The sequence below is a fragment of the Meleagris gallopavo genome, chromosome 14 (genome assembly GCF_905368555.1).
Source record: "Meleagris gallopavo chromosome 14, MGAL_WU_HG_1.1, whole genome shotgun sequence".
In the NCBI taxonomy this organism is placed as follows: Eukaryota; Metazoa; Chordata; class Aves; order Galliformes; family Phasianidae; genus Meleagris; species Meleagris gallopavo.
Genome location: NC_139417.1, coordinates 4,625,725 through 4,648,909, shown reverse-complemented (window position 1 = coordinate 4,648,909; position 23,185 = coordinate 4,625,725). Strand labels below are relative to the sequence as shown.

The window sequence follows — 23,185 nt, the reverse complement described above, 5'->3', positions numbered from 1 at the left end:
AGCGGTCACATCCACTCTTGGCAAATATTTTCAGCCTTGGATCCTGTTTCTTGCATCCTGATGCTGAGCGTTCTGTTTACTACAGTATTCACAATAGCCTTTGAGAACGAGTACTCTGGGAACACAATAGTGTACCTCCAGTAGGGTTGCCAAGAGGAAAAAAAAAATAGACTTCCTTCTTTGGCAGTGGTCAAATATAGGTAAGGCTAAGCAGCATTCGTAGCCAGCAAGAAGGGCATAACAATATATTTTGACTCAGATAACTTAAATGAAGTTTCCTAAGTTTCCTTTCAGAAATTGTTCTGTTTTGTTTTTCTTAGAGAAGGGGAATTCAGCTTTCCTTGTTAGGGAAGATTGCATACAGAGGATAGAGGGAAGGAGGGTATATTGAAGTATTTATGGAGAAAGGAAGACCTATGGAGGTCTTGTAATTCACCATCTGCTATAGACCATAAGTAACAGGGAGCACAATTTAACATAGAGAATGCCAGGAGTACCTATGAAAAGTATTAGGATATCTTATAAGGCACTGTGTCACAACTCCTTACTTAATGTCCTTAAGAGAAATTATAACATGAGTAATGTGCAGTGATATCATGAGTGTAGCATGGGTATTTCTGGGACTATAGGGACAGAATGAACCAGAATGGAGAGAACTACTACTTCTCACCATGTAAACCACTACATTTTTAATCTATTTTCCAAGAAGTCTGAATTTTTTTCCTGTTTAGGAGAGAGAGAATGTGAGGTAAGAAAGAAGGAAGAGATCCATTCTGCTTTTTTTTATCTTCTGTGAAGAATATAGACAGAGTGCTGTACCTGCCAACTGGGGATAGAGACCAACCATACCTCCTTTTAGAAGCAGTATGGCAGAGATAATGGTGCTAAAGAACTGCAAACGCTTTCCAAGTTATACTAGAAAGGAGAATGTATCATTAAAGAGGTAGAAAGATAAAATCAAATCTGAAAGAGAATTTTTATGTTTTTGTTAAAGTGAAACAAAATAGGATAGACATTTAATGAAGAAAGAAAAATAAGCGTGTAGAGAAACTTTGGCTTCTGAGTCCCTCATCATTATGATTTCCTTACAGCCTGTTACAAACCTTAGCTGTGTGGATGCTGATTTTGATTTTGCTAACAAAAACGACAGCTGTAGTCTCCTAACTCAGATATTAGCCTGATTGTGGCTATGATACATGCTTGAGGCTATTTTTCAATTATAGCGTTAGTTAGTTGGTTTTTTTTAAGCATTTATAACAGAACTAGGCAGACTTACACATCAAAATTTCAGTAAAGCACTTAGGAATTCCAGAGATCTGGTGAAACTTAGCATTCTATGGCTGCCTCTTTTGCTTATCTTTACTACACTGCGAAGGACTCTGATGCCACTGCTTTAATTCTCAATTCATTTGGAATAAAATAGGGCTTGTATCATAACCAAAACAATACAAAACAAACAAAAAAACCCCCACCCTTAAGTCTTTCCATAACTTCGCCTTTTTATTCAGCACTTCTAATGCCCGGGTTTCACTGATTGCACTGAAATTGCTGGAAATTGTGACACCATCAATAGAGTATAGGTGAGATACACATGGGTCATCCATAGGGCAGGTGTACCCCGGTAAGGCATTTTGGAAACTGTTTTGTGCTGTACTAGCCAGATGCAGTGATTGCTCTGGGGAAGGGGAGGATGCGAGATGAGTGTGGGCGGTACACAGTAACTCACTGTGGTTGGCTGAAGGCTCAGCTCAAGTAAAAATATGCTGACTTTTGTATGTATGTGATAAATGTGTTTTAAGAATAGCAGTGATTTCTTAATCCAGTTTTGCAAGTACAAACAATTACAATGTCTTGTAAAATAGTTGCTTAGATTCCATAGTCCCAATGTAACAAAGATCAAAATACTTTTCTGCTTCTGATGATCACTTCTACTCCTGACTGTTTGGAGGGGTAAGGGAAGGAATACCAGAATCTTTATGTCTGATTTTTTATGTATATGAACTTGCAGGGGAAAATTTCAGGAATGGATTCTGCCGTTTTATTCTTTCTTCATGAATGGCAGTAAATATTTTTGTCTTTACATGGAGTTGCTCTTTCATGCTATAGATTGGATTGGATATGGGGTTATTAGCAACCTGGTGCCCATTGAAGTACAGAAGAAAAGTAATTTACTTCAGGACAAAGAGAAACTTTGCTGAATGTGAGCAAAGTAGACTTTTGCTTAATGCTTTCTACATTAGTGATGAGATTTACCGGGTTGTGCTTTATAAGACACGGGAGATGAAAGTATCTTACATCTTTATGTCAATTATGAAAGGAAGAGATAAGCATATCATGACATTTAAGCTCTAAATGCTGAAAAGAACCTCAATCTGGATCTCCATTTTAAAACAAGAAACATGCAGTACTGCGGTGTTCACATTACAAACCCAGTCCTCAATGAACAGCACTTTACTGGTATTTGATCAGCACAGTGTGACGCTGTTGGAAGAATTTGGGTTGAGGATCGGGGAAGGGAGGTGAATGCCTGTGGCAGATTATCCCAGGACTGATCTGACATATTATGTCTGAATTGTCTTGCTTCCCAAGAGTGGGAAGTATTCTAATACTGGACTCAGCACAAAAGCAGTTTACCATTTTAAAGTAGGACTTATGGAGTCCACGTACTAAGGATACAGGACAATAAAGTTATGGAAATGTGTTTTTGTTTGTTTGTTTGTTTTTAACAGGTTATGCTACACTGTTATGAGTTTAATTGCAATTGTATCTTTTCTGTAAGTAATGCAGCCAAGACCTGTTTCAGAGCCTAGAGGTAGAAAAATAGGACTTATTTCTCTTCTTTTTCTGCTCTCTCATTTTCCTCCCATCCCTGTTGTCAACTGGGGGGAATTTGGCAGTGTGGTTGTGTGTGTACATGCACTTGGGTTGGGGCCAGAGAAACAACCCCAAAAGCCTCCTTCCTGCAGCTGTAATAAACAAGAAAGTGAAATTTAGTGCTTGCATATACTCAGCCAGACAACTTGACAGGAGAATTTTAATTGTAGGAGTGGAATTTTTGTTGTTTGCTTGTTTTGTTTGGTGTTATTTTTAGAGCACTAAAGTTTTTCTTTTCTAGCAGGCTTTAAAAATCATGCATTCATTTTCAAAAGGATTTTGTTATTGTAGGTAAAATATAGGCTGTAAATTTGGTAAAAATTTGGCTGTATTTCTGTAGGTCATTCAGTTGTTTGTAGCCTATTGTCTCTCTGTTAAGTTGTATTATTTCCTCTTTTTGCAAGCCCTTTTCGTATATTTTCTTATTGTTTGGAGGCGGAAGTTTCCAAGCTAATGCTGCCCAAGCTGAGTTTAAAAAAAATTAAAAATGAGGAAATGATTAAAAATATTTGAATTTTACCATGCTTTCAGTTTTAATAGCACTGGGGCTCCTAACTGCCATTTAACTGTTTTGAAAGGAAAACTAATACAAGTTGGTTTTTATACCACATTTAGTAAAATCCTGGTTACTTTTTGGCAGGAGAATTTGTCTAACCAAGAAGTGTCCAATTCCATTACACGATGAGGGGTGACTCCCCCGGTCGCTGGGAGGCACGGGTTTGAGGGCATGTGATTAAGCAGTTATATATGGCATTGCCCCCTGCTGGAAGGCGTGTGGAATACTATTCATTCTTCATAACACTTGAGAGTAATCTCTTTTTCTCAGTTACTCGGGAATTATGTCATGCTAGGCATGTTCTTCTTCCAAAATGATGGATGGGTAAGGTTTTCAATACTGAAACTGGACTTAATTGAATAACAATTTCTTTAATGCTCCTGTGGTATTAAGACAGTGGAAGCTTTATTTCAGAACTGAAGGAGAACTGAAAGCTGCTTTACCCAGATTTGTTTGCTGTAACCAGTGTTGGTCTTCCAAAATGCATCTGTTTGATGTTTTGTTTAATACTTTACATTTTAGTGTAACAATAAGCATTCGTTCTATTATGTTCTCTTTCAGGTAAGTTCAAATTCAAAACCTAGGTGTAAAGGTAGAAAACTCTTCCGTGAACAGTTACAAATAAACAGATTAATTAGTAGCCATCTCATAAAATCAATAAGATTGATCTCATACACGCTTGCATTGGACAAATTCTACCAGGTGTTTATCTGACATTGGGGAAACTGGGTGTGGTTGCAGTTATTGAGCTGGTGCAATGCCTTAGTTTCTAATAATTAGTGTAAAAACAGAGAATTTACAACACATGAACATTGCACTAATAGCAGTTAAGCCAACAGTCAGTGAGTGACAGATCATTAATTCAGTCCTACCCAGGATCTCTGCACATTGCAGGAGGGATAAAATGGAATTAAAGCATCGTACTACTAATTTTCCTTTTTTTGCTTTTGTTTTTGCTAATATTTTAAGTGATCCAGTATCTTAATGGAAGATTTCTAATACTGAAATGTTCACTGTGAGATTATTTTTAATATTAGTCTAAGGGAGCCAACAAGCAAAGAACAGTTGCCTAACATCTCTAGTGGGAAGATAGTAGACTTGGAAGATCAATTCTAACTAAATCTACGGAATGGAAGAGAGAAAGTAGGCCTATCACAATGAAATGAGTCGTTGGCATACATTTTTAGTACACTGTTAGAAAACTGATGTCCTCAGAGTAAGAAATAATACAGGTCACTGAGACACACATAGATTACACACATTGTGAACAATCTTTTCTCTTAGTAATTGAAAAGCATTTCAGTTGGAGTAAACTAGTAAACATGCACATAGATAAGCCTGCAGAATATTTTAAAGTTTAGGACTATGTCTTACAGATTTGGGTGGACTTCATTTATTTTGAACTCTGCTTTTGGGAAAAATCCTCTTCCTCCTCAGATGCAAGAAAACCCTGCTGAGACTCAGAGCTAAGTTCTTTCTGCTCACTAGCTGGACAGTAGCACACGGGAATCCAGTGCAGCACAGCTGAACAACAATCTGGGCTTTGTCACTGCAGCTGGCACTGCACAACCTGCAGTGTCTGTTGGCTCTATCATGGCACAGCTGTGCTGTTGCTCTGCAGTGTTTCACTCAGAAGGGTCCTGAACTATCGATTTCTGTCAATTAATGTTTGGTTCCTGTGGTTTATCTTCCACAGTGGAACAATTGTATTTATGTTCTGGTATGCTGCTCATTTCATTGCCTCTTTTCTTGTAAGGCAGCATAATTGGTCATTGCTGGCAGTTACCTGCTTTTCAGGATTTTTTGGTAAAATAACACTCTGGAAAGGTGACCGATGCTTTGGACTGAAAGGAGACTTCTGATTTTTTAAGCAATGTGTTTGTCCTTCTCCTGAGTTACAAAAGTCTTACTGGTACATTTATCACTAAAATATTTACCCTTTTAATTCTGATACACATCATAAACCATGTTTCCATTTCTCTAAAATGTAAATGATTGTTGTGCTTGGCAGCTATCAATTTTGCAACTTTAAGGACTTCTCTGGCTCATGTCCTCCTGATAGTGCACACCTGATTTTTAGCCTTCATTGATAAGTGTAATTAGCTTGTAAATACATTGAGCTCTTTTTGGTGTAGGCTTTGTGAACAGAGGATGCTTACCATAACAGCAGATTGGGTGCCAGTATTTCACATAGAAAACCAGTCTGTCAAAGCTCAGTCTGTTCCAAGAATGTGACCAACTCCTGCAAAAATGAAATAAATTAGTTCAATTATTGTAAAGCTACTTTCAACACGGTTGCAGCAAGATCAACTAAATAAGCAGAAAATCTCTTAGCCTTTTTGCATTTGTTAGAACCAAAGTAATTGGGCGGTTTGATCTGCTGTGCTGTTAAATCACTTTCAGTGCTGATTCAGAAGGGCATGTTGCTGAAAACCACAGTTGGCATTGAGGTACATTTCTAGATTAGATGATGGATTGTACTTTAGAGCTGTATTGTGCAAATTGTGCACAAAAGCTAGTCTTGACTTCATCATTATTTCATCACCTATTTCAGACTTATTGAACTTGATGCAAAGGAAATGGTAGGCCTCAAAAAATGTTTTTAAACTTCCTTTCAAATTTCATGATTATAACTAGAATATGCATGGTCTTATTTCAGGAGAATGAACAGACTTTCTGGAACACCATATAATATCTGACAATGATTGATTGATTTAAATAGCTGTTCTTTTTCTCGACTGTCAATTTTATTCCCATATGTTTGTAATTGTGATCTTTTCAGACTCCTTTTCTAAGAAGACAGCTAACTGGAAATGTAGCTTTTAGATTTTCCCAGTTCTTGGAGATTACATTTTAAGCACGGCATAGCCTAAAGGAGGTACTGGGTCTGTCACCCAGTGATGATGAAATGCAGTTAGTATAGTCTCGTGATATCTTGTTTAAACATCTTGTTAAAGTATGTACAGATTGAAACTGATCCTTGACAGCAGTCAAAGAAGTGAGCTAAGTATTACAGAGCAGGGCAGAACAGAAAGTAAGATCTGGTGGTCTTAGTTTAAATCAGGTGATGCTGACCTCAGCATATGCTGTGCAGATAGGAAGAATTATAGATAAAAGGCCACACGCAAGTGAAAAGTACCTGTAGTTGGACATTAAGTCTCAGTGATAGCAGCAGATATGCTCAAAACAATTAGAAGAATTCTCCAGGAACAGGCAAAGTGTCCTGATTCTAACCCAGACCGACTGATCCAGTGCAGACTAAAATAAAATACCCAGACAAGTTTTTTACTCAGTTTTCAATCGTCTTTCTGGTATGTTTTGATTTTCTTGACTTATACAGTTACAATTCTATTTCAGAAAAAAGTTTGGCAGTGCTGCCAAATTAGTTTTAATTTGGGTTGCCTTATCATCCCTGGTACAAACTCATTACTTATAGGGAAGAAAAGTAAGAACACAAGAAATGTCCTGCTGAGTCAATCCAGTGCTCTGTATAGTTCAGTATTCAATCTCTATTAGCAATATGAAAGGATAAGAAAAATATTTAAAAACATATTTTGCATAGTTGCATTTTGATAATCATGGTAATTTAATGTAAGATCCAAAATGTAGACTTGGGAATTTCCTTAGGTGTTTTATTTATTTATTTTTCTAAATTTCTAAAGAAAGCAGGGTCAAAACCATAGAAGAAAGAACTAATTAACCCCTAGAATTACCCGAAATGTTACCTCTCACAATTTAGTTTTAACTCCACATCAGAATTTCCTGTATTATGCGTTGTACAAACTTGGAGAAATGATGTGGCAGTTTAACTTCGGAGCAGCTGCAGAGCTTCTGAAACAAATCTCTTTGTTTTCTTTTGGATAACAAAAAAACCTATGGTAGAATGGCATCGATGAACTCTGTATGGCTCTCATACATACAGAGTATGTATGCTACTACATATGTTACTATGAATAAAGGTGATCAAGCTATTCCGATGAGAAATCTAACATCCTCCTTTTGCCTGTTTCATGGCAATTTAAGAGAAAGTACTGAGGAAGGTTCAACATCTTCCAACCGGAAAGAAAATAGAAACACATTCTGCTGAGTCATTCTGACACGCTGAGCCAAAAGCTGATGCAATCCTTCTTTTATCACCGGAAGATCTCTGGTAATCACAGACACACCTCTTATTTCAATAGCGTTGGTAAAGAACTGTTGATTCCTCAGACCTAACCCAGTGCGTACAAATCACATTTCTGTTTTCTAGTCTCAGTCTCTTAAGAAAGAGATTAAAAGTGAGAGGCTGGAAAGAACAGGACTTCTAAGGAAATGCCAGTCCTTTACCATGGAACTACTGCTTGGTTTACACAGAGATCCAGAACAAAAGTACTTTAAAATACAGAACATAAGAATACTGTTTTGATGTATATTTCATTCTTAAAATTAATTACAAGTCTCCACTGTGTGCCATCTGACATGGCAGTCTGTTGTTAATTGCAGCAGAAATGATTTGTACATAAATAAAATGCAAATAAAATAACAAGTTCATCATAAATAAAATTGTCTTCAGTGTTTTAAATCAATTCTGTGCTTCCTTACTTCATTCTGGATTGCATCGTTTCGTTATTATAACCAAGCAATTTCTCTCTGTGGCTAATTTGAATTTAATAAGACTTTGTTACTCGTGGAACAAGGACAAGAAATTGTTTCATTTGCTTTGTGATCCGTTTGATTACGTAGAGATGATACGTCCTGAGAAGGTTAAGCTTTACATGCTAAAACTTGAAAAAAAACTTACTAACTCCTTTGTTAAAAGAATAAGCTCAATGATAGCAATATGTTAAGTGGGCATTTAACTTGGCGATAACACTAAGAAATGAAAAATTACAGATATTGTCAAGGAAATGAGAGAAATGGGAGATCAATATATTGCTTCTTTTACAGTTAGAAGTTCTCCAATTTAGAAAGTAATTGATAGTCCTTTTTCCACACCCTTCTGCCATAATTATGTAAAGAATCTGGATTATGCTTCCTACCTGATTTAACTGTTTTATAATAAGTCACAAGCATACCTTGCCTACTTGATGATATTCCTTTAAGGCTGTGCCAGTCTTTCCATTATTAAATCATGTTTAGAGTTATATACTGGTTGCTTAAAAAAAAAAGATTCATTTCAAGCTTGGACTTGCTATGTATTCTCAGCTAGCCATATGTGTGAGGGAGCACAAAAAGCATTGGTACTATTTAGCAACTTCACATGTTATTGGAAAATTTGACTTCTGAAATAAATGAGGAAAAAAAGGTTTTAAATTTGTTAGTAGGGAGAATAGGTATAAAAATAATGAAGAAGTGCATTTTGCCAAGATGGTCTGCGTGATGCTCCATATATTCTCCCCCATTAGAAACCTGATCCATTTGTAGAAAAGCAGCTTTTGTGTGGAATTGGAAACCAGACACATGCAGAGTAGCAAGGATTGTAAGCTTTAAACCCAGCATTTCAGATGTAGATAGGTCCAGAAGTCCTAGTTAACTATTCTGCTACACTTTTGGCTTGTTAGATTTCCTGATGTCCTGAGTTTGATGAGAGTTAAAGATACTGTTTGGTCTTTCTGCAACCTTTTTAGTTGAGATTTTTTTTTTTCCATATCCTGTAAAAACAGAGAGACTTTGCAACTCAGTAATATTGACCAGTCAGTACACAGAAATTTCCAGTATATAATATTATATTGTTAGTAGAAGAAGGGAGAGAGTTTTCATAGCTGAATTAGACTTTCAGGAGTGTTAAAAATGAAACACTAGATTTCTTATGCATCATTGCATAGAAGGAGTTCCTAGCATTTGTTCCTCTTCAAAGTTTTGTCCATAACCTCCTGAAGGTCAAAAATAATTGTTTGAAATACCTAAACCACAAGATATACTAAAATTTATCTGAAGGAGATACTGTAAGAACAGTAAAATCTCTGCCTGGCTTTATTGTGAAGAGCTGTATCCTAATACGCTTCTGCTGACTCTAGCAACAGACGTATTTATGCCTTTCAGTATAGAACATGACTTCATCTGTAGCCTTTAAAGGTAGTCATATTTTATTCTCCATTTTCAGAACAGATAACTGCGTTCAGTCTTTACATTCATTCAGATTTTACTATCTGCTATTTGCAGACAGAACTCAGGCCACTTAAGCTTCCATACTAATTTTTTTTTAACCTATTTTAGGCTTTTGTAGTCAGACAGAGGTAAGCTAATAAATCCCTCCTAAAACCTTTTTGGAAGGTACATTTATGATATCTGTAAGTCTGATGTTGTGAACACTCCCTCACACCCAAGCACTCAATTATAAATGCATCCTGTGCTGATGTCTAATACTATGTGGATTTGCCAAGTGGTCTCATCCAAATACTTACTCGGCCGGGGACTGCTTAATCTCTGAGATCATTGAGACTTATTCTGATGTGGCTGTAGGCTCTAGACAGTTAAATTTGCAGAAATCCACTGAAGGCAGCTTGCTTTTCAGAAGTTGCTGAGGGCGTAATTTGGCTTTTTCAGTTTGAGGGTGGGCTGTTTAACCAGAGCAAGTTCTAGCTTGCTCAATTATAATTTAACAATATATTCTCCCCATACTTTGTGTTACTCCCAAGAGATGCTTGCGTCTCCTTGATGCATGAAAGGATACCTGTATTTAATGTACATATTAAATACGCCTGTAAATTCTCACATAATTTTACATTTAAAAGTACTGTTTGAGGTGTGTGTGTGTATATATAATTGTTAGATGCATGTATAGAAATAAAACAGTCTTTGCTCTTCCCTTTTGTACCTCCTCAAGACATGTAATCTACAAAGCAGGAGAATTGCATGATAAAATGTGCCAGAGTGGAATGCATAATTATTCCAGAGGAGGGTAAGTCAGTTCAGAACTTGTACTAACATTCTTAAGGGCAGCAGGAGTCTTCTTGCCATGAAATTACATCAGCTCTGTATGCCTCAGAGTCAGTGCACATGCTTTCCCTTTCTAGTAAAAAAAAAAAAGTGTGAAAAAAGCTAGTGTCTTCAAAAATCTGCTGTAAAACAAAGCTGAGTAGTTGAATATATATTGTAATACGATGATCACCTGTAAGTGAACTTGAGTTTAAAGTCAGAAGAGATTGAGACATTGTACTTCAAAAAAAATAAATTTCACTTCTTAATAGATTAAGTCATGGCTTGCAAACAGACAGAAAACATCTAAATAAGAAAAAGAATGCTTCCTTGATCCCAGTTCAGAGACATTCCCATAACAGGTGGGGCAGAGGCATTTAAATTGCAGGTCTCCATATACCAAAATTTGTTACAATTCTATCAAGCAATGAGAAAAGATGTCTTTACAGTAACTAGCAGTGGATGTAGCTAGCAACACCCACTTTCAAGACATTAAAAGACAGATGTTTGGTTGGGATTGTGTACTAACAGCATTTGAGGTATATGGAAACACAAACTAATTTCCTAGGAATCTTAAGATGAATCATACAGCACTTATTGCTAATTAATATACTTAAATTGTCACCAAGATGGTTAACTAATGCAGCCCATCAAAGTTCTGATCTACTGTCATTTCTGTGTAGTAATTAGGCCTGGCTCTGCTAGTGGACAAAGAGTGACTAATCTCTGTTTCCGAATGAGAAGAGGGGAGGAAAGGAACATTCCCTATATCTTAAGCTATAATATCTGGCACTTAGAGCTGATTGTTGATCTAAAACGTGAGACAGATCTCACACAGACTGCATCTGACATGGTGTCATGGCAGTAGGGTTTGTTCACAGACTAATTCTAGTGGCAGACTCTCCAGCAGCATGCCACATTTATTAATACACAAGGAACATGTGGTTTGAAGTTCTACATGACTGAAAGAAATGTACAGGTGAGAAAAACATGCCTAAAGATATATTTATATTTATGACACTATTATTAATAGATTACAAAGAAAAAAATATGCAAAAAAAAAAACAAAAACAGGCTATAGGAGTTTGGTTTGAACTAACCAGAACTGTTAAGTATTCAGCAATGATAGATGCAGTCAGGATAGCAATCTGCTGTTTAAAGGGCTTAAAACTTACATAACCATCAGCCTGAGATCTGTACAGTCTATCTCCAGTTAGAGCACAGTTGGCAAGTCAGGCGTTAGCTTATGGCATTCTGCAAACGTACAATGAAAGGATGCATTCACTCTCTTTCCATGTTAAAACTTCTCATGACCTTGAAGGAAGAGTCACATTATGAATGAAGCAGCAATACGCTCATATTTTAATGCGATGACTGGGAATGAGAGAAACATTCTTTTTTTGCATTGACATTCCCTTCTAATTAACTGGGAAACATTTGCCCAGTAGATCCTTTTCTCCAAAGCAAAGGAGACTTAAGTGGGAGAATTTTATGTGAAGTATCCGAGGGAAAAGTATTCACTCTTTCTAGTTTATTTTAGAAGCAGAAATTTAATTTCCACGAGTCATGCTAATTCTTTTGTTCTAAACTACAGTAAAACAGAAGACATACTTTAGATTTCATTACAGCCTCAAAATGGGATATGGCATACTAATAAAGCATAACTCTTGTTAACGTGTCTAATGCTTCTTCATTACTTCAGTTGTCCTATAGTTAAAATTATACTGCTAAGTCCCTTCCATTAAGTCCCTATACTAGATTATCTCAGGGGAAGAAAAAAAAAAAAAAAAAAAAAGACTTGCCATAGTAACTTTTGTAACAGACATTTGATAAGTAGTTCCTAAACTAAAAAATGATGACCCGCTTTCACTGCTGGTTTTGTTTGTACTCCTTTCTACCTGGATGAGAGACAAAAAGAAGTTCTTCTGCATTGCCTTCTATATACTTTAAAAATCGACATTATCTTTACCAAAATTTCTCTTTTAGCTAAGGAAGCAAGAACACAAACGATTAACTTTAATGTGTTATTACTTACTCCAGCTATCTTCAGTGCATAGGGAAGCATAGAGCAATAGCAGAAGATGAAAACAATTCAAAGATTTGCCCTCAAACAAAATAATTGGGTACTCCTCAGTGCTTATAAATCCTTAAAGAAGAATTTGGCTGATGGGGATTGGTGAGAAGAACAGGCACATGTGAGTAAAATAAGAATAATTAGGAGAAAAATGCTAATGAAGTTCACGTGTAAAGAGTGAAGCTCTCAATCCATTTTCAGTCTTGTCAGATTATCATACTTTTCACTTAGTTTCTGCTATTGTTGCGTATACAGAGCGAAGGTTTAGCAATCGAAGACAGTTGCCTTCTCTGTAATATGTACCCTCTATTGTGAAGTGGATCAGGTTTTAAATACTGCATCCACCCTTAGAAATTCTGAACAACGTCACAATAGAAGTTAAAACCTCAAACCCATTTAAGAAAAGGAAAAAGCCTGGTATCTTTTTTGTTTCTTTTTATTTAAATTGGTTTTCTTTCTAATTCTATGTGACATGACCTGTGGGGAGAAAAAGCTAACTCCACAAAAAGAAAAAAACATCTCCTTTACTCCTGAGCTATCTTAAATGAAGCAGGGGGATAGTCTTCCTGTTCTTTCCTTTTAAGTGCAGGGATACTTGAGAATACCTGACAATCTAGACATTATTTTAATTCTTTTTTCTTAAGGCTACTTTTATTTCATTCTTTCTTAAAGTATTTTTTGAGGTGCAAGAATCTAACTGCACATAGCCAAATCAGTGCTCCATGAAACTTGATATAAATTGTTATCTTGAGGTGCAACATTCTTGCTTATAAGATGAGGAGGAATTAAAGGAAGTGAGGAAAACATCATTTTGCAAATTTTGCTGCTTATCTGCGTAATAGAATGTGGATTTGGAAAACTAATTTTAGCTACCTGTTTTGAAACTTATCACACAAGATTTTAAAACCGTCTTAATAGTTTTACATATGTCTAATAAAAAGCGTTTCCATATGAGACATGTATTCTCATCAGGACTTAATTTCATTTGTGCTGGCATTTGTGACACGTTAGATAATCTTTCTTAATCTCCTCTGAGTCAGTAATCACTTCTAGTTATTTTTGGTATGAAAAATAAACTCTACTAGTGATAAAAATTTGCAAATCGTTATTTGCAGCACTGGCTTCCTAGATAGCTTTGTTTAGTCAGAGAAGAAGAAATGCAGAGCTCAATTAAGTTGCTTCTTACTCCATGCTTGTATGATTAAAAAAAAAGATAACTGAAAAAACCTGATCTGAGAGGGAGCTCAGCAGTACCTACTGCCACTTCAGGTCAATTTGTATGTATGGTCAATTTATATTGGCCTTGCACTGACAATTTAGAATAGCCCTGGTCTCCCACAGATCCTGTATTGTTGCTGTCCCTCCCCCCCACCCCCAGAATTGTGGTGATCCTGTTTATTAAGATAGATGTCTGAAAAGGCACTATCTAGATTTGTTTGGTGTATTCAGCCACTTGCATCCTACCCAACATCACTGGAAACTGTTGTTAATGAACAACTTGCTAGGAAATTTATTTGTAGTATTCATCCAAATACTGGCAACAACCACGTCAATGCAGATATCGTACAATGACTTGTTCAATTTTGTAAATAAGTTTCATTGTATGTGTTGTATTCATATTAGCTCAGATAAACAACTTTGTTCTTCTGGAGGAGGAAGTATACAAATTACACTCGGTATTTACAAAGTACCTTAGTACTATTTTCTAATTTTTATTGAAGAGTTAGTGGTGGTTTCAAAGTCAGTTTAGCATCCATATTCATCCATAATTGCAATCTTTTGAAATTTGCTTGTGTTTTGAATGGCTGCAGACCTACTGGTCAGAAAATGACTCCATCTCAATCTTAAACCTAAACTTGATGAAGTAGCTCTGTAGATTTCATATTATGCTGATCTGTAAGTGGGAGATAACATAAAGGATGGAATGCTGTGCATAGTGACCAATGGCATCGTAATCTGCATCTCCATGGAAAAGGTACATATGAAGTACCCAACTCATGTGTACCCGTGTGCAAATGTTCCCAAAGCTGAACCTCAGACACTCACGTTATTTCTGTGTTACCATATATGCAAACCTAGATAGCACTGTATTGGATAACTGGGTACTTAGAGCTTGCAAATGTATTCAAAGCACAATTTATTTAATGAAAAAATACAAACCAGAGAATAAATGTTTGAATAGATTTTTCACTATTTTTTTCTGATAGGTATTCTGAACATGTGCTATAGATTGCTTAAAATTTTTTAACTATGAAAAAGTACATAAGGAACATCAGCATGCATGAGCCTGCATGTGACACGCTTTAGCATGCTTAGAGATACAAAGAACTTCTGGCATTGTGGGGAGGCACAATGTTATGTACATTGTGTGGGAGGATACACCATGCAGATTTGATTGCATCATCTTGCTCTCTTTTTGATTTTCTTTTCTTTTTTCTTTTCTTTTTCTCTCTTTTTTTCTTTTTTCTTTTTTTGTTCCAGATGGTAAAACAAAGACTGCAGTGAAACCTGTTTTCTCCCAGGAAAAGGTGGGAGGGAATTTTATATGAGCAAGAAACTTCGCCTCAAGTCAAAATCCGGGGTCTGGACTAATGAACTACCTGTAGTTCATATTGTACTATATTGCTGAAACTAGGCATGTACTAATCATGAACCATGCCAAACTATGCATAATTACCATGCTTTCTCTGTAGCAGTAATTAATTTGCGTTAGCAACTTTGATTAATCTTTCTAATCTAAAAGCAAAGTGCTTCTCAGACATAAAAGGCTATAGAACTGCTCAGGGTTGTTACTGTTGCCAGTGAAGGGTGTTTCAACCCAGAGGGGAGCAGGAAGGGGACAAAATTAAAATCAGTTTTGATGGTGTTTATGAATTAATAGGAACATCGATATTTAAGGAGTGCTGTTTTGCCACAGAATTCGTAGTCTAAACTGTAGGTTTCTGTCTACAGTGCATTCTTCCTGGGTAGTAAAAAAATAAGAGAGAATCATCTTTAATTTAGTAAGAGAGCTGCTTTGAGGGCTGTTTCACAATGATGATGTGCCCATTACAGAATGAGATTCCATCCTTCAGAGGGCAGTGCCATGTATTTATAGTTTCTAATGTTGCAGACATTTCATTCTTAATCTGGAGGACAGCATTGTTCTAAGGCAACTATGAGATCTAATGTATGAACTTGATTTTGGCATCACTTGAGGTGAAAGTTTCCATGCTTTGTTGCCAAACTCTTGGCACAAGACAGACAGACTCCTTGTCCAAAAGAATCCAAAACTGAAGCTATGTAGTCAAAGTTATTGTGATTTCTCCATGCTTCATAAACTAATACTTGGCTATGAGCTAATACAGAAAGTAAAATTTCAGAGGCAAATAGATGTGTTTCTACAAATGCATTATATATTCCATAGGATTTAGAAGTTAACCTCGTGTTACTTGTTTCTTCCTCAGATATGCTAGTATAAATATATATATTATTTTCTCCTGTTTCCACTGCTAGCACTGTTTCTTAGCATAGAGTATTGCTGCACGCAATTCAGGATAAGGAGAATGACATGATATTCACTTGGAAAGAGATGGTCAAAAGATTACTGATCAATTTCAGTTTCCTTTTGAGAATTAAAAAAAAATACTGCTGTTATCTCAAAGCCTGGGATCAACTCTGTTTTTGCAAGTTAGAGAAATATTTAACAAATACATTCCTTATTAGAAAATGCAAATGTGTTTCCTAAAAGTTATATTTTTTAATGATGCCAGTCTAAAAGGGAATTATTTCTGACAGTCTGTCTTCTTAAAGTTGTAGCTTGTGTCCAAATATTTAATAATCACAAAATTACCCTTTTGTGATATCAGTTAAAACAGACAGTATATACTGATGTTGAAACAAGCTTTGTCAAAGACATTCTTTAAACAGGCATGGGACTTTACATTTATTAGAAGGTGCTCACAAAAATAAGGGTAACATCATGCATATTCTTTGCAACTAAAATCAGTTATGGTTACAATTTGTAAATAAATTTAAGTAGACATATGGAGTACAGTAGAACATATACACTCTATTTATGACATTAATTTAGTGTAATGATAAGTCAGCAATACATCAGAAATCTACAGTCAGCTGATGGAAAGATTGTATAAGGAGGAAGAAAGTGCTTCAGTTTCTCACACTATTTATGCAGCTTGACAGGAACGTCAGTGTGAACTGCCTCCAGAACTTGGGTGGCAAGAACAAATCAAGACTACTCCTGCAGTACAAAACATTTACACACAAAATACACATGCATTGCAATGCATTGGAAATGGGTAAAGCAAGAAGAAACCCATAACTCAATGCTTTATTAACACAGATCTACAAAGAAGTCTCAGTTAGGATAATATAGTCAGTCACAGTAAGGCCACAATATTACAATAGATAAGGACTTCAGAATTTGGCATTCTGTTTTCATAATAGAACTCTACCTTGTTTATCACTATACATGTTCCCAAATGGTATTTCATCAAAGTCCTTCTTCTGTGGGTTTTTTTTTTTGTTTTTTTTTTTTTCTTTCTTTTTGTAAGTTTAACATATTGCTTAATACAACAGTTAGCACAGGAGAGAAAGGTACAGTCACAGGGAAAACAAAACCTATGTAACATTCACGTAGTTTTTAGACTATATGCTATGTGCATTTAGATGAAGCTGGCTAATCAGAAAAAAGACTAGCAAAGGATTTCCTCAAATTTCGAATTGTTTCAGCTTTTGCTTCATCTTCATTCACAGATGATCGGAAGAAGGATGATTCTGTGAAACTGAAGGCATTCGTCAAGGACTGCGACTTGCTGCAAGACAAAAATGCAACATGTTTGGTATGGTCATATTATCTATCAACTTCCATCCACATATAACTTGTATAAATTAGCAGAAAAGGAAAAACGGCTGTGAGATACAGACAATTTCCATTTGAGCAAAATGAATATTCAACACAAGTAATATGGTTAGATATAGCGTGCAGAATTGCTGCAATAAAGCATATTCCTTCTGTACTTTGATTTGTGAAGTAGGACAATCTTTTATTTAGAGAACACACTGCTTTTTTACATATCTGAAACATTGTATCTAAGTAAATTGGATGACATAAATTAGAACTTAAGGCGAATCTGAGCCTGCCTACTAAATCCAACTCGCTACTCAACACAGCATGATGAGAGCTCAAAAAATGAGACCTAGAGTTGTAATGTGGTCCACTGCTGCGTGTTAGATAATGTTCAAACTTAATGATGGTTTAGTGACAATTTTCCTCTTTGAACAAATTCCCCAAATCAGGTATCACTTTGCTTCTCTGTTAGCAGTTAGTCTAGTAAGCCTATTCTGGTTTTAGTGCTATCATGTACACGTAAGTTTCTGAAAGCATGAATAAAATAACATACAAGAAAGAAAATGTCTGAAATTTAAAACTACCTCAAGTAAAATAACATTTAAAAGGTAGGTTTGAATCTAAGTATAAAACAATAATGAGTTATAATCTTTTTACGAAAATATCCATGCACTAATATATTAATTGATTTTATTTTTCTCTAAGTACAGTAATAGGATTTCAGTTTTGGCTATAGTGAAACACTCTCCTTATTCAGGTTGTTTTATACTCCCCATGGTTTGCAACTTCTCTATGTCTGTACAGCAAACAGTGCTACAGGCGTTTTAGGTTTTTTGTAAATTATAATTGTGTTAATGAGAATGGACTGATAAATGTTTGTTTGTACTCACTGAAAGAGGGAGGGTGGGAAGCAGCACTTGACTTGATTAGTAACACAATAAGTGGCCTAATTAAATATTTATTCACAGATTAATAACATGTACATACAGGTTAGGCAACAGCATGTGGGTGAATACAAAGTATGCACATGCAAATAGAGTTAATCCTACAGGCAGGAGATCTGAGTCTTGGTGCAGACCTAAAAGTTCCTGAAAGTTAGAACAACTACACTTACATAGTTTGCATCTTAAAAATTGAACTCATTCTTTTTCTTTTATATAGAGACTACTTTTCCATTTGAGGAAAAGGAGAAAGCTGGAAAAATGTATGTGGTATAGTGTTTTTCATATCAGAAATGAACAAATTAAGTTTCAAACTAGTTTATGGTTTTTCATCTTGCTTAAGAAAATGGAGCTGTCTATTCTCTAGATAAATAATAGATGAATCAATCGGAGTTTTACGTTTATAAAACAAAATAAAGAAGTATACCGTCCCAGGAATGCAAGAAAACACTTTCTTCAGAAGCAAACACGCTTAAGCTTTTTTGACTGTTGTTTTAATTTGTCATCCTCTCATCTAACACGTCTGTTTGGCTGAATTGTGTTCAGGCGAGGACTCAGAATTGCTTCACACCAGTAAAGCATGTGAGTTGGTGGAAAAGGGGAATCTGCACTATTGAAAAAAAATGATAGCTTATTACTCATCAAAATAAGTGCAATGTTATCTGCGACTCTACTGGCAGTAGAGCCAGGATCAATATGTTGAAAAACAGCAAATCACTTCTAATACCCTCTCCGTGTTTTCCATTCACTAATTTAAGGCTCTACGAGGATGTGTGGCTACAGATCCTGTTCACATTCTTTACTGCAGCACGCAGTTGGCTGTATAGAGCAACAGCCTCATGCTGTGCACGAGGGAACCTCCCAGCGCAGTGAGGCAGCTACAGGCAGGTGTCTGCGCGAGTCCTGCTGACATCTCTCCAAAGGGTCTGAGTGACTTGTGCTGTACAGACAGTAGCAATGTGCACCTTGACCAGAGCGTTACTGTAAACACAGTTTGACAGCTTGTTCATTTGGACTGTTTCTGAGATAGGCCTTTTGAAACTGAAATCTGTTCTTTTGAGCGACTGCAAGGTTAAAAGTTGAAGCAGATAAGACTTCCTCTTTTCTGTGCAGGCAAATAGCACACCCAGATCATGAGTCAGTGACATGAGAAGGAAGGGAAAGAAAGGAGAACGATCAAGAGTTTTCACATCAGATCTAGTTGGGGCATAAGTTGCACAACGAATGGAGTCTTGTATAGCACAGGATGTAACTAATGCTACTCTAATGATAAACCGATAATAAGCTTTTTGAAACCTCAATTTAGACTGGGGAGCGTATGTACATCTTTATATCAATGTCAGACCGGCTCTCAAATTACAGTTTCAACAACAAAATGTAACTATTCTGAGCAGACTAGGAAAGTGATAAAGCAAATCTTACTTAAGCTGTGGGTGAGACTGAGGCTTCTGCTGCGACGCGGGCTGCGGGGCGGGCTGAGGCGCAGGCTGTGGCTGTGGAGCAGGCTGTGGTTGTGGTGCAGGCTGTGCCTCTGCCTCCTTTTGTAATCGGGTGCTGGAAGGACCTTGAGCCTGGGCACGTGGCTGCTGGGTCGTAGGTCCGGGTGGACGCTGTGGCTGGGAAGTGGAGGGCTTTGCTGACTGCCCAGGGGGGTACATGCGCTGTGGCTGCAATGGCTCCTGGCTTTGTGATTGCATTCCTTGGGGTTGCACTGGGCCCCCTAGGTTCAGCACAAGAAAAACTTCATAATGTTATAGTATCAAAGAGCTCTTATTAGATTCATATCCAACACTTTAAAATAATGCTTGAATGTGATAATTATACTTCTGAGGCAAAATTCTATGGAATTCTATGCACTGCAGCTTAAGTAGTCAATTCTACAGTTTACAGTTGGTACATTAGAAGCTTGCTTGGAGCATCCATAAAATTGCTAAGTCCCAGATTTATCCCAGTGGTAACCCTACGCCTTCAAATTAGTCAGTGGAGTTACAGCCACTATAATTTTGGCCCAGCTAAAGAAGAGGCTGTGAAAGAATTGCATATACCAACAGAATCTAGTTCAGCAACACAGCTCTTATTTTCTGTGTAGTTATTACAATTTTATTTCTCCAAAGCACAGAAGTTATTTTTGTAATATTCCTCTTAAATTCATTCTTATAGCAACAAAACTAATTTAAAATCATTCGATAACTTAACTCCTTATTGAAGTACATGAAGAACATTGCAAGAAAGGAAAGAAAATCATTACTGATTTTTTACCAAGGACATCTTCCCACTGAGAAGGAATTATGCTGAAAAAATACTGTAGCAAGTGTGAAAATTACCACTTGTGGTAGAGAGCTAAGTTGTGAAATCTGTGGCTGAAAGATGCTACATCATCAGTGAGGGCTTTTCTTTTTACTGCTTTCTGACTGAAATAGTGCTGTGTCAGATATCAGTGGTTGTGCTGCTTTTATCTCATATGAGATGTGGTTTTCTTGGCTGACAGTTGTCAGAAAAAACTTTATTCTTGCACATGACTAAGCACGTGGGATGTAAGAGTTAAGGGGAGGAAGGGACAGGATGAAATTCTGAGAGACTAGTTTGTATAATGCTTCAGTCAGGGAAAAAGCTTTGTTGAACAGTAAATATTATACAGTGTTCTCAATAGTTCAGAATTTTACTCTTACACATATATTAAGTGCAAGTAGAAGACTTCACCTACTTGAGTCTCTATGGAGAAAATCTGCATATCTGGAAATAATGTTGTGATTTGTGATTTTAAAAAAAGAAATTGCTATTATAGATAGTTTTCCACTTACTATATGAGATTCCAGTGTATGTGTCTGAGAACAGCACGTACTAATGCTTCAAGAAGTCTTAGTACAGTTCTAGCAGTGTTTTGTGGTGTAGAAAGATAAATAGCACGTACTGGATGTTAAGGAATGTGCCTTCATCGTGTATTAATTTTAACCACTTTTGTAGGAAATATTTGAAGGTGATAACATGGTCTTGCAACATCTTAATAAGGATCATTTTCTTATTAGTCTCCTTTCACTCAATATTGAAAAACAGAAAGGTTTCCTTCCCCCACTTGTATATACAGGCTTGAATGCCAGAAACTTTACACTGAAGACAGATATAACTTTCTTTTATTGCACATTAAGCTGTACAAGATATTTCACATAAAAGATATACTGCTGTCACACTTCCAGCATTTGCTCACTTTCTTGCAGCTGGGTTGTACAAAAGGCAACAATCATGAAAGAAATTTTTACCAAAAATAACAAAACTGAACATTAAGCCTACACTGTAAAACATCTGTTCCCTGTTACCACAATATTGCACCTAAGCATGCTTACATGCAGAGACATTTTAGCTTGCTTCTTGTCTGTAGTATGTAGCAGTAGTGTGTGCCCTTGTAAATCCTTTACAGTCAATAAGCTGAAATCCTCTCTGAAACACTCATCTCTTCTTTGCACACACAGCTCACAAATGTCGTGTGAAAAGCACTTGTGAATACTTGTACTACTACATGCAAAAAAATACCAGCTGCTTTAAATAAAATCAATCATCAGATTCATTTCTTCACCCCAGGGCAGTATAGTTTATTCACTTTTATGGTGTCTGGAGGTAAGGATTTGTGAACCTGACTCTATGTGGAATTTTCTTAATATAGAGCAGAATAGTCAATGCCATCATGGGAATGATCACTGACCCAGACAAATGCCGATCACTAAAGCAAAATATTCATGTAAATTACCGATAGGTAGTAAACAGTAGCACTTACTACACACACTGAAATAGCTAATAATGCATACCTTAGTTCTCATCTTACCAGACAGATTGTACAAAGAAAAGAAATGCTAAGAATGATGATTTTCACTGATAATTTTTTTTCCCAGTGTTTGCAGGAAAAACAGAAGAACATAAAGCTGTTTTCCCTTTAAACAGAATTGTTCACACTAAACTAATGGCTGCTCATCTTTGTACGTCTTCTAATTTCAAATTAGAGCTCCGTGGCTCACTCACAACAAAGTTTTGTGGTATGCTAGCATTGTGCAGCTTGTGACTCTTGGCCAGAGTTCTCACAGCAGATTAACTGCCCACTTGTATATTTCTTGTAATACTACACTATAAACGGGTTTGCAAAAATCATAAATAATTTACCTACAGAAAATCTAACAGATTTAGGCATCTCAAGTCTTGTTGCACATTTGATTTTAAGCAATTATTTTAAACCCTGTTGACGTGGATAACACTGGCACTAAATTTTCTTTATAGCTATCTTGAGATTTGTAGATTTAAAATCATAGACCTGAGTTGGTGAAGAAAACCACCAATATTTTTGTCTTGCAAGATCTCTAGCTGGTTAAAGGTACTTTGGTCTACCATATCCATTTTTAGGAAAAAAAGGAGCTCTTACAGGAAGTTTAACAGTCCTTGAGGTACTTCTCACCAAATAACCTGGGATTTAACTCTTAGGTGAGCATAAGATTTTTAAAATATTTGCATTAATTTTTTACTTAAAAATCTCCATAGATATTACTAATTTAGAACTACAACAAAAGGTACTACTTAACTGAAATAAGATACATTAAATACTCACACTTTCACTGAGATATTGCACATAGGTGGCCCATTTACATAGCTTTGTAGCTAATAATTTAATGCAGAATTACTAAAAATATGAATACCAGTATGTAAAATAGAAGATATTTTAAATATTCCTTGGGAAGAACTGTATCGCAGTTATCAAGTCTCTGAAATATTAGACTTCCACTTGCATATAAGTAAAACTCAAATGGTAACAAACTTTATAAAAGCATAAATAAAAAGCCTCACTAGCAAATTCCAACCTAGGCTGTAAAAAATATTTCTGGATCACCTACCTATTAGTCATGCACACACGCACACACACGCACACACAAAGGCGATGAGCATAGTGTGCACACACTCACAGAGTAAGCGAAGTATTTAGATTTGAACCTTGGTGGTATTTCACTGACAGATAT

The 23,185-nt window shown here is 36.3% G+C and overlaps 2 protein-coding genes across 9 annotated transcripts in view; one reads left to right on the top strand and one right to left on the bottom strand.

Moving 5' to 3' along the window:
• The window catches only part of TIMP4 (TIMP metallopeptidase inhibitor 4), a 108,975-nt gene that overhangs the window by 12,711 nt on the left and 73,079 nt on the right, over positions 1–23,185 (top strand). For 4 of the 7 annotated variants that reach the window (XM_085235740.1, XM_085235739.1, XM_085235741.1 and 1 more), the window contains exon 3: positions 17,157–17,242. Coding sequence is in view for 5 of the 7 variants with exons in the window: in XM_085235741.1 (XP_085091867.1) it covers positions 17,236–17,242 (7 nt within the window). In the remaining 2 variants the exon portion in view is untranslated. Of the gene's footprint in view, positions 1–14,882; positions 14,930–17,142; positions 17,243–23,185 lie in introns of those variants that run through there. The other 3 variants (XM_085235742.1, XM_085235743.1, XM_085235746.1) reach the window with 3 other exon arrangements.
• SYN2 (synapsin II) overlaps positions 16,299–23,185 on the bottom strand; it is a 148,848-nt gene continuing 141,961 nt past the window's right edge. For both annotated transcript variants that reach the window (XM_085235735.1, XM_085235734.1), the window contains 2 exons: positions 19,614–19,911; positions 16,299–17,215 (listed from right to left, as the gene is read on the bottom strand). In XM_085235735.1, coding sequence (XP_085091861.1) covers positions 17,080–17,215; positions 19,614–19,911 — 434 coding nt within the window. In that variant the 3' untranslated portion in view covers positions 16,299–17,079. The remainder of the gene's footprint in view (positions 17,216–19,613; positions 19,912–23,185) is intronic.